Genomic DNA, 18,489 nt, shown 5'->3' on the forward strand with positions numbered 1-18,489 from the left:
TGGTTTGGTGAGCTGGCTGCAGTTCATAGAAAGTATCACACTGATCTGACACTGTTGCCATCGGGGCTTGTCACTCCTCCTGTGTGAGGACATCGTAAATTATGTGCAGAGAAGGAGGTGGAGAAAAGCCCTCTATTTTTGGTGCTTTTAGCTTGGATGGCTCTGCACAAACTGCTGATTAAGTCTTGCTGGCAACAAATTGGAAACTGTTGTCATTCATACTGGTTCATTTCATAGCATTTAGACCATGTTTTCCAGCTTTCTCATCTAATCAAATTTGCTTTATTTACTGGATTCTGAGTCTACCACTACCCCACCCCTCTGATTGCTGCTCTCTGGGGTGTGTTGCTCTTGTCTGCCTGCCTGCTAGGGATGTCTCCTGCCCTTGGCCCTCCCCTGGCTCCCATACTGCAGCCTTTACTTCTCAGGTTGCTTCAACCTGTAATGGATGGGATCAAAATCTCTCACAGCATTAATTATTTGGATAAGCATTGGACACAGGAGTTCTGCTCCTATCAATCCTACCACAGGCAGCTCATGGTAAATACATGCAGTGTGACAGCAGGAATGGAATATTTACTTTGGCTCATTGAGGTTTGCACTGAGGTGGAAGAATTAATCCCATAACAAATTACTCCTCTACTATTGCTTCTAGGGGTCAGGATTTTTTTTAGCACCAGACACCCATCTCTCTCTGCTCTTCTTAAACCTAGCAGAAATCAGTGGCTGGATCCAAGAGCTTCTCTTTTGACCTCTCATCAGCAATGGGGACAACAACTAAACCTAAGCTCTGGGTTCAGTGTTGCAGGTGGCAGAGAGATGGCATGGAGAAGTTTCACTCTAGAAGGTATTCATTGTAGAATCACAGAATGTCTTGAGTTGGAAGGGACCTTTAAAGCTCATTTTGTTCCACCCCTGCCATGGGCAGGGACGTTTTCCACTGGACCTGGTTGCCCTGTCCAACCTGGCCTTGAACACTTTCAGGGATGGGTTATCCACAGCTTTTTTGGGCAACCTGTGCCAGGGCCTCACCACCCTCACAGGGAAGAGTTCTTTTGTCACCGAGGTTTGCAAGGAGGCCTCAGCCACTCTGCAGAAGGTAGCACTGAAGAGTTGCTGGTACTCCAAGGCTGGGGAGTATCTGTGGAGTATCTCTGCTCTGGCAGTGCCAGTCAGACAGGTGCTGCTCTGCACAGAGTTCACAAGTCTGTTACTCTTGAGGGACAGGTTACTAGTGTTTTTTTCTTTACCTACATTACCCCATCAATTCCTTGTTTGTACTGCCCATCCAGGGAGAGAGATTGCTGACACAGTTCCTCTCCAGAGGCTGTTAAGAAACATTTAGCTTCAGTTAAGACTACTCATAAAACAAGTCAGCTTTTGGGCAAGACAAGGCAGCACTTGGAAGACCTCCCAAGCTGGTGGAAGGAAACATGATGCTCAGGCAGGGAGAGAACTGCTTGTCCCAGGAGATGCTTGCAGAAGGAGCATGGGCAGGGAGACGTGAGAGGAGAAGGGCTCTGAGGAGCTGGGATTACCTAAGGAGCATGTTATGGGATACAACTGGTGTAGTCACTCGTAACCTTCTAACATCGATGGGTAACACTCTCCTGGGAGAGATTTGGAGCCACAACAGACTTATCCAGGTAATTGAGTTGTCTCAAAGCATTCTTCTTTTTTTCCCCCCTAAAAAGCAAATATCCTCTCTGCTGAAAAAAGGAACACCTATGGATGCTGCGGGCAGGGGGAGGAGGAAGAAACACCTTTCCCTGCCTTGGCATGCTTCCTTAGGGTCAGCCTCCAGGCTTGTGCATCCCATGTGAAGCATTCAGAGTTTTAGGGCATCTTAACCTTTCCTCCACCTGCTGCCATAGGGAAGGAGATAAAGGCTCAAGCCCTGACTGGCACGGGGTGCACCCATGAACCTGGGTGGGCTGTGGGCAGGAGGGGCTCTTCCCTCCAGGTTGAGGCTCCTGGAGGTGGTGCAGCACTCCAGGACAGCAGCTCCCTTTCTCTCTTGTGTCACTGCATGCATTGTGTTTCTTGGCACCAGGAACCCATGACATCTTGATTTGCAAAGGGTCAAATAAAATAGAAAAATAATGTCCCCTGTTAATAGGTTGACACACTGCTTCAGGCCAAGTGTGAGTATTTCTATAGCATTTGCTTTGCTGCCTTATGTCAGTAACTGTTGCTATTGAAAGTAAACACCCCAACTGGTTAAATCAACAGCGTTTTGTTTATTCAAAGCTCATAAACTCCAGTAGCTGTAGGTCACTTTATGAAGTGCCAACCCCTGGGGGAAGAGAAGGAATAGTGTGAAATTATTGCGTGCAGTCCACCCATCGTGAGCCTTAGAGGAAGGGGATTTATTGGCAATTAATATTTCTTGCAGAGGGGAAAAAAGTAATCCTATTGAGGCAGCTCCACACTAAACCTTGAACCTCCACTCTGGTGGAAATGGGGAATGGGGTGAAACCTTATAGGTTTGGGTTAAAAAATGAGACCTTTGAAAATGAAAAATGTTGTGTTTTGTTTTGTTTTGTTTTGTTTTTTAAGAACACAGAGCACCCCTGCCCATCTCAGCCTTCCAGGCAGCGCTGTTGAGGCTGTCCTGGCTTGGCTGGGGAGGGCAGAAGGGCTTTTGGCACTTTCCAAGAGGCAGGATGCACATTCCTGCTGATCCTGGGCTCCCTGGTAGGTTGCAGTGTACACAAACACTGCACTCTGTGGAAGTTGGACGGGGCTTTGGTCTTCAGCAGCGATTTCCAACTTGCCAAGATCCAAATGTAACTAAGATGAGTCAGACGGTTATTTCCAGGCTAAAACTTGTCCTTCCTCGTCCTGAAAAAGCCTTGGGAACCACTGATCTGTGGGATGTCAGGTACCAAATTCTCTATTAACACAATGAACTCTGAGAGATGTAGGTTAATCTGGAATTTTGATGACCTAGAATGCTTTGGAAGTGAAATTTGGGGATTGAATAGGAATAAACAGCGTCCAGGGCAATGCTTAAATACGTTTTCTCTTGACTGTTGTAGACATGTTTTTTGCTGATTGCTATTTACTCTTAAGATCTGAGGCTAAAGATGTGTCTTTGTGATAAATCTGATTATGAACTCATCAAAAATTAGAGTATTTTGGGAAAAGAATTAATCATACAACCATGTGAAAGAAATTATAGCTTCTGTGAAAATAATCTGAATCTATATTCTTAATTGGCAGTATCTTAGCCCAGATGTTATTAAATGCTTGAAAGGAACAATGAGTCATAAGGTTGTTCTAAATAGATTCCAAAAAATACATCTCAAATAGCACAAGAAAGTTACAAACATTGAATTATCTATAGTCTTTAACAAGGGCAAAATCTCTGCCTCGTGACTGAAGGGTTCAGCTGAGCTAGAAAAGGAGCTACCCACTTCTGCAGAATGTATGAAAAGTTTAGTGCTGCTGTTTGCTCACCAAATATTCAAGCATTTTCATTCATGTGATGAGAGCCTTTATGCAGCTCTCACTGTGGCCGAGAGCTGTTGGTTTTTGGGCTTTCTGAAGCTTGCACAGCAGTAAAACAGTGCCAGGTCAGGTCACAGACAGCCCAGCCCTGCCTGTGTGTGAGTGCAAGGCCAGCTGAACATATAGGATATCATTTCCTGATTTTTGGCTCAGCAGCCAACGGTGTTCAGTGAAGACACAAGTGCTCAGGGTCTCTTTGTCAGAGAAAGTTAAAATCCAGCCAAGGCAGCTGTTAAATAGATGAGCAGGATCCCCTGGAGACCTTTCCAGTTGGGGTGGATGAATCTGGAGGAGTTAGAGTGCAGGTCATGAACTCGCAGCTCACCAAACCCGAACTGCTGCCCACCTGGTCTGGTCATAGGGAAGCTCCTGATATTTTCCAGCTGTAGGGAACTGTTCTCACATCTTCACTTTCTTCAGCTCCTGCTGCTTGATAGCAAACAGTTGAAATGGCTTTGCAGGGATGGTGACCAAGATTCTCCAAAGCTTTTCTGACCATGCAAATGTCTGGTTTAAATGGATGAGAGGAAAGTATGTGGAGAGATGGTGCTATCCTGGTTTTCTGTCTGGGGAAAGAGAGAGAGTAACTCGCCAAAGTCACGCTCCAAATTCATGACCAAGAACAGTAAAGACCTTAGAAAGCCTTCATGACGTGTGTGCCCATCTGGATCCCACCCTACCTTTTCTTCCCTTGCCTTTTGTAATCAAACTCAGTCTGCAACACGGGGCCCTGCTGCTCAGATGTTCAGGCTTCTGCACAACATGCTTCCAAAAATCCTGGGCTGCAGCAGTCCCGGGGTGACTCCCCTGCTCTGATACGTGGCTCTGCTGTTGTCCCTCTTGTGTGCAGAGGGCTCAGTACCTGCACATGGAGACGGGTTCTGTTGGCAAGCACCCTGTGCCAGGCCCAGCATTGCCCCTGTTCTGTGGGAGGCAGTGGGAATTTGTAGAAAAGGCTCATTTTTTTTTCTCTCTGAAGGAATTCAGTGTTATTCAGTGGAATCCTCTCCGCAGGTGGAATTTTTGGGCTCCAGGGCTGTAGTGTGCCTGCACTTGAAAATTTGGCCATTTACTTGGAAATAGACATGGGCAAGTTTCAGCTCATTCATCCAAGCTGTCCTTTCTCAAGGACAAGGAGTAGGGCCAGCACAGCTGAACCGCTGCAGCCAACTCCTGAATGTTTCCAAATAAAATGCCTTGAGTAAGTTTATTTTTCCCTCTCCGACCTAAATTTAGCACCCTGGAGAAGCTGCCTTGGCAGTCAGTGGATGGTAACGATGACAAGATCGATCTGTGGATAGTTCTGGGAAGATTTGGAAAGTCCTGGTAAAATAGAGTTGGTTTCATTCATGTTTGCAATTTGTCCACAGCCCAAAGGTCTGCTCATGAGCTTCCAATGGTTGAAAGACAAGACATTGACAGCTGCTCTGTTTATGGAGGACAACAGATGATCCTGACTGGGCAGAATTTCACAGCAGAGTCCAAGGTGGTGTTCACAGAAAAAACATCAGGTAAGGCAGTTCTTTTCTAACTTTCCCTAATGGGATAAGGCAAATCTGTAATACCAAGTCTCGTTGTAAGATTTGTGCTGATGATTAACCCTACTCAAGTGAGTAATCTCATTCAAGTTCATGTAAGTAAAACCGCGTGAGTAAAATTAGAGTTGGGAGCAAATATTTGTGTTGCTGGCTCACTAGAATGCAGGCATTGGGAATCAGCAGGAACAGGATATGTTATCAAAGAAATGAGGTGACCATTACATGCTCCTCTGTGCTTGTTCAATCTCATGCTTAGTGAATGCTACTGTAGAAATCATAATTGAAATGAACATTTTGTGTTGATGTGAACTACAGGCAGAGATTCTTCCCTTTAGATGTCTGTGGAGATAAAATAATGTATATTATATTATTACATGTACTATACATAATATACACTATGTGTAATATACGTAATGTATATTTTTATATCAAAGTGACATTATTTTTACATACACAGTGAAATACAAGAATGCTTCACTTCATCTTCCATATTTTTCATTGTAAACTTTGTGCTGTTAAGAAAACTTGTTGCTCCCAGGATTTCTGTTGATAAGCTGAGGCAGAGGGAGCTTAATGCAGTGATTTGCAGGGGTTTAAGAAATTGCATCACCCACGAGAACTACATGTGCATGATCTGTGGGGTAATGCCTTTGGTAAAAAGTAGGAGTTGAGCCAAAAGTGAATGTATGTGGGCATCAGTTGGTGACCTGGGAGGAAAATAACCATTCTGTGGGTCCCAGCTCCTCCTCACACCACCAGCAAGCCAGGCTATTTTACAGCAGGTATGAGAGGCTCTGAAGAAATGTGAAGGTTCAGATGAGCCTGTGCAGTCAGAGGAGTTTTTCTGGCACAGTGTGTTTCCTTTCAAGCCCATGTATTAATTCCTTCCCACTGTGCTGCCACTGTTCCACCGATGTCAGCGAATTGTGAAGGTGCATGGGAACATGCTTGGCAACCCACGACGGTACCTGTCCCAAGAATTTTTTGCAGTAACTAAAGGAGATGATACACTCAAAGGAGGGAGCTCTTAATGCCATTTCGAGGAAACATCCAAAAAGCCCTGCCCCTATTTCCATATAAGAGCAGAGAAGGCTCTGGCTGGAATAGATGTTAGAAAGTGAAAAGAACAACAACATTTTCCACACACTAAATCTAAAGCTTTTCTTCACTGCTGGGGAAACTGTGGGTTTTTTTCTTCTTTTTTTACCTCCTGGTAGGGGAGAGCCATGACTTATCCCAGCAGTTGTGCCCAGTCTGGAGCAGGGATTTGCTTGCTGGTGTTCCATATCCTGCCTGCCCTGCCACCCCTCAGTCTCTGCAGGCAGTCTCAGTCTGCTGGACTTTGAATATGTGATTGGCAGAAGGGGAATTTAGAGGATGGGAGGTCCAAAGGCAAGTCTTGGATGTGAATCAGAAGTCAGTGTGGTTTGCAGTGGGTTATCTGGGGACTCTGCCCCATGCTGAGCCAGTTCTCTGTGTGTCTGTGCTCTGCTCCATAATGCAGCAACACCTCTTACAGAGATGCCCTAAAGTGCTTTTAAATGAAGATTGCTTTATTTAATAGGCATATCTTAAAGTGAGAAGGTTAAGAAGCTCAACTGGATATGCAGATCATGCAGGGCTGACTGCACCCTACTGAGAATTCAGCCAGCCTGATAATTGTCCCAGCCTGCCTGAAAGTTAGGATATCATGCACCTGTGACTTTCAGCCTCCTTCATTATACACTGTATACAGTTCTAGATATCACTATGAGGCCATGCCTAGTTGCCACTGTGTTGTGCTGCATGAGCACAGAACAAGGAGCCCAGTTGTGCAGCCCGACTTATCGATTCGAAGTCTATGGGTGGAAGGAGGTGGATCCTGCACTCACCTCAGGCAGCTCGCTCGCTGCAGACCCATCTGCACCTTGCAGAAAGCGCTGATGAGCTGCTCAGAAGCAGAACAAGCCACAATAAACATCCCTGTGGGTGGAGAGCACATCGCTGGCGTGACCCTCTCATTGTCGCGGCTCTTCCCGAGCGCGGCGCTGCCCCGGGGAGCCTGTGAAAGAATCACACCTTTCTTGAGGCAGGAAGATGCAACAAGCTTGCAGGGGGAGCTTGGTTTTCTTTGAGTTTCATTTTAACAGCTCACAAGCCTTGTCTGTGCTAGCAAGTGGTACTGGATTTGCCACTTTTGCCACCAGATTTAGCTTTGTTGGCAACAAGGGTGAGAGCAGTAGTGTGGGTAACCATCTAATAGCTTTCATCAGGTCGTACTCCATAGAGCTCTCACAAGGTTAGTCTTGTGAGTCCAACGTTTAAGATGAGAGCAGCAAGACTGTTTTTCTCCCCAAAATCCTTTGTGCAAAATCTTTGTGCAACGAGGTATTCTGCTGTTAATTGTTTCATAGCCTCCAAAATCAGGGTGCATCTTGAATCTGGATCAGTGTCTGCAGTAAGGTGGGTGCTGAGAAGCAGCAATCAGTCACCTTACAAGACCGAGGAAACTACAGGTGGAGATCACAATTGTAAATTAGGTTTCATCCCTCAGGGGAACACTCAAAACCTATTTCCATTTCCCCTGGATCTTGTAGACAATTCTTCACTCACCACTTGCAACGCAGGAGGGACGTAGAGCTGCTCATAACTGTGACTGAAATACAACGAGCTTCTGAGAACAATAATGAGCAGCTTTTATTTCTCTGTTTCATAGAACTATGGAGACGTATATTTTTCCTTAGAAATACTGGGAAAATAAGGACTATTCCCCCAGATTGTGCCAGGATGTCCTTCTGAAAATAACTGCCTGGTGTCACGCGAACTGCAGGCTGTGGCACCGAGTTCACCAGGGACAAGGCTGTGAAAGTCGCTCATTTTGGGCTCGCGACAGGAAATGGCAGCAGGAAGTGAAGTGAAGGGGCTGGAGCTCAGTGCTCTTGGAGGGGGGGGACAGAGGGCTTGTGTTTGAAATGCCTGGTGCGTAAATAGCGTTAATTTTCGTAATGATAAGGTTTATCAACACGTAAGACGTAGATTGGTTTTTAAACTCTTTTGAAGTTTATCTCTTCCTGATGAAAGATTGTAATCTGTAGCTGCTGTAAGCCAGGGCAGCTCATAAATTTGATAAGTCCAGCGCACAAAAGCAGAGTTTGGCTGAAGGAGTTTTAGGATCTGAACTCGGAGACGTATAACTCAGCCCAGCTTAAAAAAAAAAAATAGGTCAGGAGAAGCAATTAGATTAGATTGTACAAATAGCAATTTTTGAAGTGCATGTGTTCCTTTAATTTTGATCGGAAAGAGAGAGCTTGAAAAGCAGTCCTAGAGCTATCAAGGATTTGGAATATGTGGAAGGTCAGGGGTGTCAGTGTTTGGTTGGGGCCCAGACCTTACAGTGCAGTTAAAAAAAGAAAAGATTTGGAATTCCCCCTTGTATTTATTTTAATTGTCATGTCATAATTTGCAAGTCAGATGTTGGTTGCATTGTGTTTACTCCCATTTGTGTACTGGTTACTGCTGCTCTGCTGTCAGTGATAGGGGAGTTTTGTGTTTCTCTGGGAGAGAAGTGCAAATGGACTGTGGTTTCCCCTGCCAAACTCTTCTGGTGGCCACATGGACATCGTGAATCATCGCTAGGACAATGTGGGTGGTGGAGGAACAACCCAAACAGAGCGTCCATCCTTGGAGGGGATCCACCATAAATCTTTCAGTCCATCCACGCAGTGCAGGGAGAGGAGGTGGTGCTCTCTGTGCCCTTTGAACTGATGCAACTGCCAAGGCCCCTGAAGAATGGATGTTCAAAGTCCCTGTGACAAAATAAATCTTTCCAGCTCTAGATTCAAGCAGTGGTGCTTGCATGTCTGCTGGTTTCAGGCAAGCTCACCACAGGGCAGGATCAGGACCATGATGTTCAGTGTGTCTGTGGTGAGTTGAGGTTTCATCTGCACAAAACGCACCTGCCTCCATACCCTAGAAACAAACCATGGAGCATGTGCCAGTGGATTCCAGCATCCACCGTAGATGGATTCAGGGCAATTCACTCTAGAAAACTGTGGTGGGATGGCATCATGGAATGTATAATGTGAATAGAAGGTAGCTTGTGTATTGGTTTTGATGGTAGTGAGGAGCCAGGGCTGACGGTCATGTCATTTGTGGGAGAGGTGAAAGGAAATTCTAACAATGCCTACAGCAATATTCCCCTTTTCTGTGTCCAGTCTGAAATTCCTCACCATGCCCCAACCAGGGAAAAGAATCCCTGTTTGTGGTCTGACAGTTTCATGAATGATCCAAAAACTCATGAGGAATGCAGAAAACAGCAAAGTATTTGCAACATTTAAGTCTGTGGACTTAATAATGCAAAATTAATGGTGCAATTTTCTCAGGCAAATTAAAGATTAAAAAAAAAACAAAACTTTTTAAGAAAATTTTCATTTTTTTCCTCCAGGTCAATCCAAAAGAGGGTTTTCTATTTGACCGGATAGCAACTTTAAATATTGAATGCAAGTACTGATTTCTAAATTAATGAACTTAAGGAGAAGTAAGAGGAGCAGGACATATCTTAGAACAAGGCTAATAATGCAGTGATAGATGCAATCCACTGCTGAGCATGCACGTAGGTTTGAAAGGCATCTTATCCTGAGATAAAAATCCAGCATCTGGGGAAAAAAACTGAACTATTGTTTGGATTTTTTAATGGGAAATGCTAGGGGGAAAAAGCACAAAGATTTTTACAGAGTTAGCAAAACTGAGTGTGGTACTGTAATCTTAAATGGTTCAATTTATTTGCAATATGTGAGGGTCTGTAGAAAGTATATGAAATAAATTTGTTATCTTGCTATTTCCCTGATAGTTTTGAAAGAGCACGTTCCCTGTTCCACTCAGTCTGTGGCTGGAGTCCAGCATGTAAAGCTGGATGCATATCCCATCCACCCTAAACCTGCAGGGTGACGGGGAGGACTGGGGGAATAAATTACAGATGTCTCTGTCAGGAATTCCACCTGATTTTTGCATTAGCTGGAGGTGTCACCTTCCAGGTTCATCTCCCTCCTCAGTGCACCGCAGTAAGGCAGCAGCAAAGTGACTCAAGGCTTGGGAATTCTCTCTGCAAAAAGGTGTCAGAAGCGGGGAGGATCAGGGTGGTTTTGTTCTCTTTGAGTCTCTTTTCTGATCTTTCTATGCAGAAAAAGGAGGTGTCTTAGCAAATCCCACCGTTTGTGAAGACTGAAGAGCAACAAGTGTTAATCAGGATTAGAGTTTGCCTGGTTTTGCTGTGCAAATTTGAAAGTTTCAGGGTAAATGGGGCGCCTTTTGCTTTTCCTTGCTGTTATAGCTGCTAAAAGCCAACAAACCTTTCTACCCAAAGGTTTCCCTCCTGGATGAAATGTGTTGCCTGCCCCAGGTGTTCTTGTAATCCCACGGGGACAATCATCAGACGTCTAACTGGGGATCCCAGAAAAACACTGCAAAACAGGAAAAAATCTAAGGATCACACACACAAAAATGCAAGAGAGTGTGGCTGCAGAAACGGAGTTGCCATAGCTGTGAGAGACTCAGCGAGACAGGGTGGAATCCAGTGTTTTGGAGGGTTTCCTAGTATGACACAAGATTTTGGAATTTTACAGCTGGTAAATCCTTATTAACACAGGCAGCCACTACTGGCCTGGATTCCCTGGCTCGCTGTTTACTATGGGGGCGCCTGATGGAAGATTGCCTGGTCCTGATTATTCAGCTTAATTGTTTAGGAAGAATATTAAAAAATAAATAATTCTTGGTATAAACAAAAGGCAGAGAGACAAGCTCCCATCACCTGTTGACAGAAAATTGATCATCAAGAAAGCTGGCATGGGGAGTGGAATTCCCTGTTCTCCCACTTAGTCATCGCATCCTGGTGTGACTCATTTTATTACATGGAGGTTCCCAGTGGTTTTATTTTGAGAGAAGCTTTTGTTTAATAATTTATACACACATACACACACACACACACAAACACACACTTATAATCTTAAAAAAAACAACAAATCTATTCTGATGAATTGGCATACGGAATCGTTTGGAAGAGCTCTGGAATGAAATACTGTTCCTGCTGCTTCACAGTTCAACTACTGTATTTATGTTTTATTTTAATGTCAGTTGAATTCCTCAACAATAGATGGGGAGAAATCTCCTCTAGACTTGTTCTCACTGTGCAAAATGTCAGATTTGGGGCTGGGCTGGATGGTGGATGACTAATCCACTGCCCTTTTACCTCCCAGACCTTGACTTGTATCTTTGGCCTTGGTGACTCAAACTTATGTGAAATGAAGGCACTGGGCTCTGCTCATAATAAACAGAGCTCCATTAACTGCAGTGGGCAGTCTTGCTTCAGAAAGAAAAATGAAGCTCAGAAAAAAATCAGTAGTTCTACTTTTTGCGAGTTCTAAATACATTCGTGCCATGTTTGCTGTAAAGTTTGAAAATTATTCTGAGGTAATGGCTTAGAAGGAGACAACTGCTTAGAACCAGATGCTGAGCAACCTTGCACTGACATGGAGCAGAAAAACCTCCCAGCTGAAATCAGATTTTGTCCCTGAAAGGGCAGCAGAGATGTTGAGTGAGCGTTCCCTGCCCGTAAGGTTTCCACATCCCAGAGTGGTGTCTCTTTGGCTGGAAAGCATTCATTGCTCTTTCTTTTGTTCTTGGAGTGACTCTGAAAAACCTTGTCTGTTTTCCAGAGATGTCTGTCATCTAGTGATAAAAGCTGACAGAGATAATTGTTGTGCTTTTTTGGAAGACCTTCCAAGAAATACAATGTGTATTTGGAGCAACTGTCCCAGCAGTTACTGGGCTCAGTTTCCTTGGGGAACTAGCATGGTTTGCTGCCTGGGAGAAAGGTAACAGGTTGTTCATTGAGTAATTTGTGTAATGCTTGACGGAAAATCAGTGTACGTTTTCAGGCCTAAAATCATATGCAGGCATAGAATCCCATACAGAATCAGCACAATAGTATATTTAGTCTTCAACTGGAGAGAACTGCACAGAAAATTTCCTGAACCTCTCAGTCCATCAGTCATGCTTGTTCAAATAAAGCAGTAAGTTTGTTTCTCTGCTAGTTACTGACCCCAAAGTCATGAGTAAGGGGTCGTGAATAATGTGTAAAGGCTGTAACTGGTTCAGAAAACCTTTAATTGGCTAATTAAAAAAGGGCCTATAAGGGACTGCAGAGAATCACCCCAAATGTTCCTAATGCAGGCTGACATTTTGATTTTCCCCAGTTTGAAGCAAGACTTTTGGTATGATCACAGTTTGAGTTAGAAAGGGTAGAATTACTTTCTTCCAACAACTCATTCATTCCTCCAAAGAGTGCTGACACAATCAGATCTCTCATCAGGGTTTAATGCTAAGTCTCATAGCCCTGAAGCAGCACAAAAATCTCTATTTCCTGAACATTTCACTGACCTGTGGTGTTAAAAACTTGCCAACTAAGACAAACCATTAAATGAGCAGGGAACCACAACAGTGAAAATACTGCACGAGGCAGCCATGGCTGGTAAGACCTCAGGGTCTACATCCAGAAATAGTTTATTGTCTTTAATGGAACTGCTGTTCTTTCCAGAGGCGCAGATTGAATTCTCCATAGCGGAGGTAGAATTTGAAAGACGCCACACACGTGGACATGACACCAAACTCTTGTGTGATCCAGGCATGTCCCAGGACATCCCTGCAGTGCCCTGGCTGGTGTTGGGGCAGCCCAGCACTGATTGTGACTTGCTGAGCACATTTTCTCTGTATTTCTGTGCTTGTGCTCTTACAGTATTTCAGCAAAAATGGTGCTATTGCTCTTTTGCCGTTTTCTTCCCTGTCTGTTGTTGAAGCAGGTTTAATTATAGCAATAAACAGCTATCTGTACTTGTAGACTTTAGATTAAATTATTAGTCAGGCTGGGGTTTGATCTTCTCGGTTTCCAAGCAGGAGGGAACCAGTCGTTTGTCCTGTTTGTGGCATGACAGAATTACAGGGTCACTGAGGCCAGAAGGGACCTTGGGAGGTCGTTAAGCACAACCTCCTGCTCAAAGCTGAATCTGTCTGTGGTGCTGAGGCACCACCTGAGTTGTGACACTGGCACTGGGGAGAAGAGCCCACCACAGCGTACCCAAGCTCTGACACATGTTTTGGACTGGGGGCTGTGCTCTACCATCACATCAGCATTATGACTTTTACAATAAGAATCCCGTTTTTGCAGATAACTTTCTTCAGACATCCACTTTAATTTCCTTCTAAGAATATTCTGATTTCTGCACATTCTGAAGATGATCTGTTGACAGTTTAGTGCAAGTTTTCTCTGTTCAAAATTTCCTCAGGTGTTCCTTGGACTTCTCAGTTTATTCCTTCTGCTCTCAGTTAACTCCCTGAGTATGCATAATCAAAAGTTTTCTTTTCATTACCAGCAAAAAAGAATGTGTTAGAGAGGGATTTCTGAAAGCAGTTGTATTTTTCGTTTTATTCACAGCCTCCCTCATCCTTCTACCAAAAGCTCACCATAATGTGTGTATCCAGAGTGGTTAAAGGAAAAGCAAATATTGATTGTCTCGAGCTAAAGTGAAGCAGTGAGACAGATGGAGCCACATCATCATATTTAAGCATAAAGGTCAGGGAGCGAACTGCAGAGTGGTTAAATTCAACAGGGCTTCAGTGCTCAAAGAACAGGAATTGCTGTTGCTGACAGATTTGTGAGAAACCTGTTTAGCTGCCACCAGTATGAAAATATATCCAAACAGAAACATCTATCATTGTTAGAATGATAACCCCGAATACATTTATTTCTTGTTTGGTTAGACTTATTCTTACTCTTGATCCTCACAGACTTTGGACTCAGCCTAAACATCATTTGGTTTGTATGATTGGCTTCATTAGCTTTTGGTGCAATTTCAGTGGCTCAGTTACTAAATCAAGTCCACTGTGTTGTGGTTGCATGTGCTTCACAGGCCTCTGGAATATGGCAGATGACTTAGAGGCCCCTTTCTACTTTAGTTTATGCATTTTGGACCAACAAATCCTTTTGATTTCCACCTTCTTTGTGAAGTTAGTGCTGTTGTATCTGTGCAGACTGTTTGAATTTAGCAGTACAGAAACAAAGATGAAAACATTCTGCCTGGAGCAAAACCAATGTCAGATAGTTCTTCTTGGCTGTCCTTCTTGTCAGGACATCTTCATATTGCTTTGCAGAGGCAGCTCTGATGTGTGTCTCTATCAGAGCTCATATTTAATGACATATGTATTTCCTTTTCCCTCCTCTTTTCCTCAGAGGACTATAAAAACTTGCACTTTGGGTTTCTTTTCCTGGAGCCTGGGGATGTTCCTTAACACACTATGGTGGTTTCTTTTTGCAAAAGTCACCTAGAAGAGGAATCCCCCCACTGAGTATTTACTGCCTTGTCATCCAGACAAGTATTTGCTGGATTAAACCCTTGGTATTTTGGCTTCTCCCGTCCCTGACATGTTTGCTGCCTCAACAGCAATAAGATGCATTAACAGGGGTATAGACTGAACATGCAATAGCCCAGAGCAGTGGCCAAAGTGAATGCTTATGTTAAATTACAATAAATAGTGGAATATTTTCCATCCCTTTGCACAGAGGTCCCTTGGGATGTGGGGCTGAGAGCCTTGCTGGCTCCAGTGACACAGCTTAGGCCATCCTGGCTCTGGGGCCAGTCGTCCATGTGTTAGTGTAGAAAACACAACTGACTCACTGGGGGGGAACTTGAAACACTTAAAAAAAAAAGAAAAAAGTCTGAGTTTCTTAGTGTCTCCTCCTGCAGCACGATGCTCTGACCATGAGGAGCTGGAAGCCTGGGATCTCTCTCCCCCTCTCTTCCTCACAGGCAACTGATGGATGGAACCAAACTTCCAGCTGTTCCTCAGCTGCCTCCACTTGCCCACTGGGAAGGACTGGGGTGAGGAGGCCCAGCCAGCACTGGGTGCCCACTGCAATCCACGTGCCCATCCAAAAGGAGGAAGGGACGCCCTGTGGGTGATGCCCTCAAGGAAAACCCATCTATTCCCAGTGTGTTCTCAGAGACCAGAACACAGCAGAGGTGTCTCAGGTGGGGGGTGCTGGGACAGGTGAGGTTCTGGCACGCTGGGAAGGAACCCCAGGCTGAGGGACACAGAGCTGGGGCAGGCAGGGTCCCCCAAGGGCTCTGTCCTGGCTGTGGAGCAGCTGCTGAGCCCATCTTGGGTTGAGGCCGCCTGGAGAGCCCGGCACATCTGTCAGCTCATTGTCTGGGCCCAGCACAGAACAAAGGGGAAAACAACAGAAAAAATGCAAAATGCATTTAAAAATACTCTTTCATTTCCCTTTTTGCCAGAAGCAGAAGTACTTAAATAACAGAGGACAAAAGCAGCTCTTGCAGAACTTCCAAGAATTGGGAAAAATAAAAAGTCCTGTGAGAAGGACTGTTTTCAGGCGACTTCCACCCTTGTCCTGCCCAGCCTGGGCAGGCAGCCTGGGGAACCCCCAAAGAAACATGCCTGGAGCTGCCTCCCCCCTAAAGCAAACACAGCCTCAGGCTGCCCTATTCCCAGTCACGTCAGGGCCTTTGGAGACGTGTCTCCTGGTCATTCTAAAATCAAACTTTCAGAAAGGTATGAGGCAATTTTTATTTTTTTCCCCCCCACATCAGTATTTTTCTTCTGCAAATTGCTTGCCTACAAGGCTCAACGGAATATAAAAATCAAAGGGGTAAAGATTAAAATCTAAACAAAAATAAAATAAGAAGGAAAGCATTGCTAAAAAATGTTTCTGGGGAGAAAGTAGATTTAAGGAATATTTGTAACCAGAGGAAGCACCCAGTCTGTGTATGAATATCCTGTTACTGCTGATGTACTCTTACGGCACGGGGGTTACTTTGGTGGGGTTCAATATAAGGGAAACAAATTTTATTTTCCACTGTAAATACAATTTTGTAGAGCTAAAAGTGGAGAAGAGCTGCATGGATGTGATTAAGAGCAGAAAGAGCTCCAGTGGTTCAGAGGCAGAGGCTGTCACACATGCAACGAAGTGCTTTTTTCCCTGAGTACAGTGAATATTTGGTGCTTTCTAGGACTGTCACTGGCATTCCATGGGAAACCATGTGGTCTTGGCTTAAAATGGCAGAAAGTGACCATTACCAAGTTATCTGACCTTCTAATGCCTTCCATCAGTCAGGATGGCTGAACTCAAGTCTGGTAAAAAACAGGTGTTGCACCTGTGCTAAATATTTCATTGCTCAGTTTGGCTAATTTCTACATAAACATTTAATTTTAATATGTAACTAGGCCTTTTCCTGGCAAGAGAAGTACTCGATGATGTGTTTAAATTAAATGCTGTTGCTTTTGGTTAGGACTGGGAAGGTGCTTGGAATTAAGTCCATTTTGGGAGCTTTGCTAAGTGGATGCCCTTAATTTGTGTCCTTTCCTTTTAAGTCAAGTTCTATGATTTAAAAAAATAAAACTACAGTGAGATTAATATTGTGATATTCTTCTAGATGGGCAGCAGATCTGGGAAATGGAGGCAACAGTGGACAAAGATAAGAGCCAGCCTGTAAGTATGCAAAGTGCTGGATGTCCTCTCCTCGAGCTTCTCAGAGAGCAAGTTGTATTCAAGGGGTAGCTTTGAAAGAGCGTCTCAAAAGCAGAAAGAGCAGCAGTCTTGCTGCTGGGATGAACAAATGTCAAATGCTCCGGCAGTAGATGTGTTGCAAAAAGAAACGATTCATTTAGCGGCAACCCACAGCAAATTGAATAACTGCTGGATTTTGTGCTCTTGCAGAAGCCTCTATTGTACCAGCCCAGCCCTCTGCAGGATGCTGGCTGTCCTGGCTTCCTTTGCCTGCGTGGAAGCCTTGGGTGCCGTGCTCTTTGCAGGACAGGATTTGTCCTACAGTTTTTCGAATGAACACTGATCTTTCAAGGGAATGAGCCTCTTTGTTCACTTTGCTTAATGGGACCTTCCTGTAGTCAGTCAGTGCATTTAGGAGCTGCACTGACACTGCCGAGGGCCATGCCTGCCCCGGCGGAAGGGAACGGGAGACTTGCTCCTAATTTCCATGGAAGTGGGATCCGGATATGGATAAGTGAAAAGCCTATAGAATGATTAAGTTTATCCTGACAAAAAGAGGGAATTCTGCGTTGCACACTTGTTTAACAAGCCCAGTGTGATTACCAGTGCTGCTGCTTTTATCACCATTTTGTGTGTTTGATTTGTAGCTGAGGCATCTCTTTCCAAGTTCAGGACAACATCAAGTGCTGGAGAGGATTCAGTTCATAGAAAACAGCTTGCCAGTACTAAAAATCTTTGTCTTGCACCATCTGCCCTTTTTTTTTCCTTTCTTATTCTCATGCCCCTTATAGGGATGAATGGGGAGATTTCTCTTCCTTTATGCCTGGATGTGTAGCAAGGGGAGATGCACACAGACATCTCCAGTCAGCCTCAGTTGGTAATTCTTTGCTGTCACCCTCTGTTGTTTCAGAGCATGCTTTTTGTAGAAATACCTGAGTACCGCAACAAGCACATCCGCACAGCTGTGAAGGTGAACTTCTATGTCATCAATGGGAAAAGAAAAAGAAGCCAACCCCAGCATTTTACCTACCAACCAGGTAATTCTCAATCAAGGACAGGGCCAGTTGTTGCCTGGCTCTCATGAGCAAGATTTCATTTTCTGCTTTGTTGATCCTCTATTGGAGGATCTAAATGTTACTGATTTAATTCAGCTAAGCGCTCAACAACTGTTTGATTTGAAGGATGCATTTGATTTATGATCAGAAATTACCATGAACTTGAGGTGACAGTTATCTTGGCAATGGTGCTGATGGTGCCCCATTCGCTTGAGGGAAGTTTGCCAAAGCCTCAGTGGGAACAGACTCGGTCTGTGACATGGTGTGACCCCTATGAAAACCATGAGTGTTGCCTTCCCAGCCGACGTGTCCAGCAGTAAGATAACATCAAATCTGGGAAACAAGGCCTTGGTATGGAGGAAGGCAAGCAAAATGTATTCTTCAGAATGAGGCTGGTGGAGAAAAAGATGAATGCTTTTCTGATGTTTTTCCTCTTGGGAATTGGTCAGCCATGTCACAATAAATGCAGTAGGATTACTAATGAGATTCCCAGAATTTCTCAGCTTTGGCTGAGAGAAAAATAGTTTGAGAAAATCAGAGTATTGTGTTTGTGGAAACCAGAAAGCATAAAATAACAGTACCAGATTTTATGCAAGCTTCAAATGATGTCTTAATTTGACTTGTCTCTAAGGACAGGCAAACATTCATTCTGATTCTTATTTTGGTCTCCTCCAGCCTGAAAATCTTTGGTCCTCTCCCTGATTTTATGAACCAGTCACCAATATAAAGGTTTTGTATAGTTGCTAAATTGTTCTGCTTTGGAATAGTATTGAGAAGTACACTTCTCTCTCAATACAATGCTTAAAATAGACCACTTAGGGGAAGGAAT

At 44.2% G+C, this 18,489-nt stretch overlaps 1 protein-coding gene across 1 annotated transcript in view; it reads left to right on the plus strand.

Annotated features, from left to right (window-relative positions):
• NFATC2 (nuclear factor of activated T cells 2) overlaps positions 1 to 18,489 on the plus strand; it is an 85,025-nt gene that overhangs the window by 37,134 nt on the left and 29,402 nt on the right. The window contains exons 6-8 of the mRNA XM_027881287.1: positions 4,884 to 5,024; positions 16,532 to 16,587; positions 17,516 to 17,642. Coding sequence (XP_027737088.1) covers positions 4,884 to 5,024; positions 16,532 to 16,587; positions 17,516 to 17,642 — 324 coding nt within the window. The remainder of the gene's footprint in view (positions 1 to 4,883; positions 5,025 to 16,531; positions 16,588 to 17,515; positions 17,643 to 18,489) is intronic.

Source organism: Empidonax traillii, unplaced genomic scaffold (genome assembly GCF_003031625.1).
Source record: "Empidonax traillii isolate 1590-97213 ecotype Southwest subspecies unplaced genomic scaffold, ASM303162v1 scaffold86:size2944007, whole genome shotgun sequence".
Lineage (NCBI taxonomy): Eukaryota > Metazoa > Chordata > Aves > Passeriformes > Tyrannidae > Empidonax > Empidonax traillii.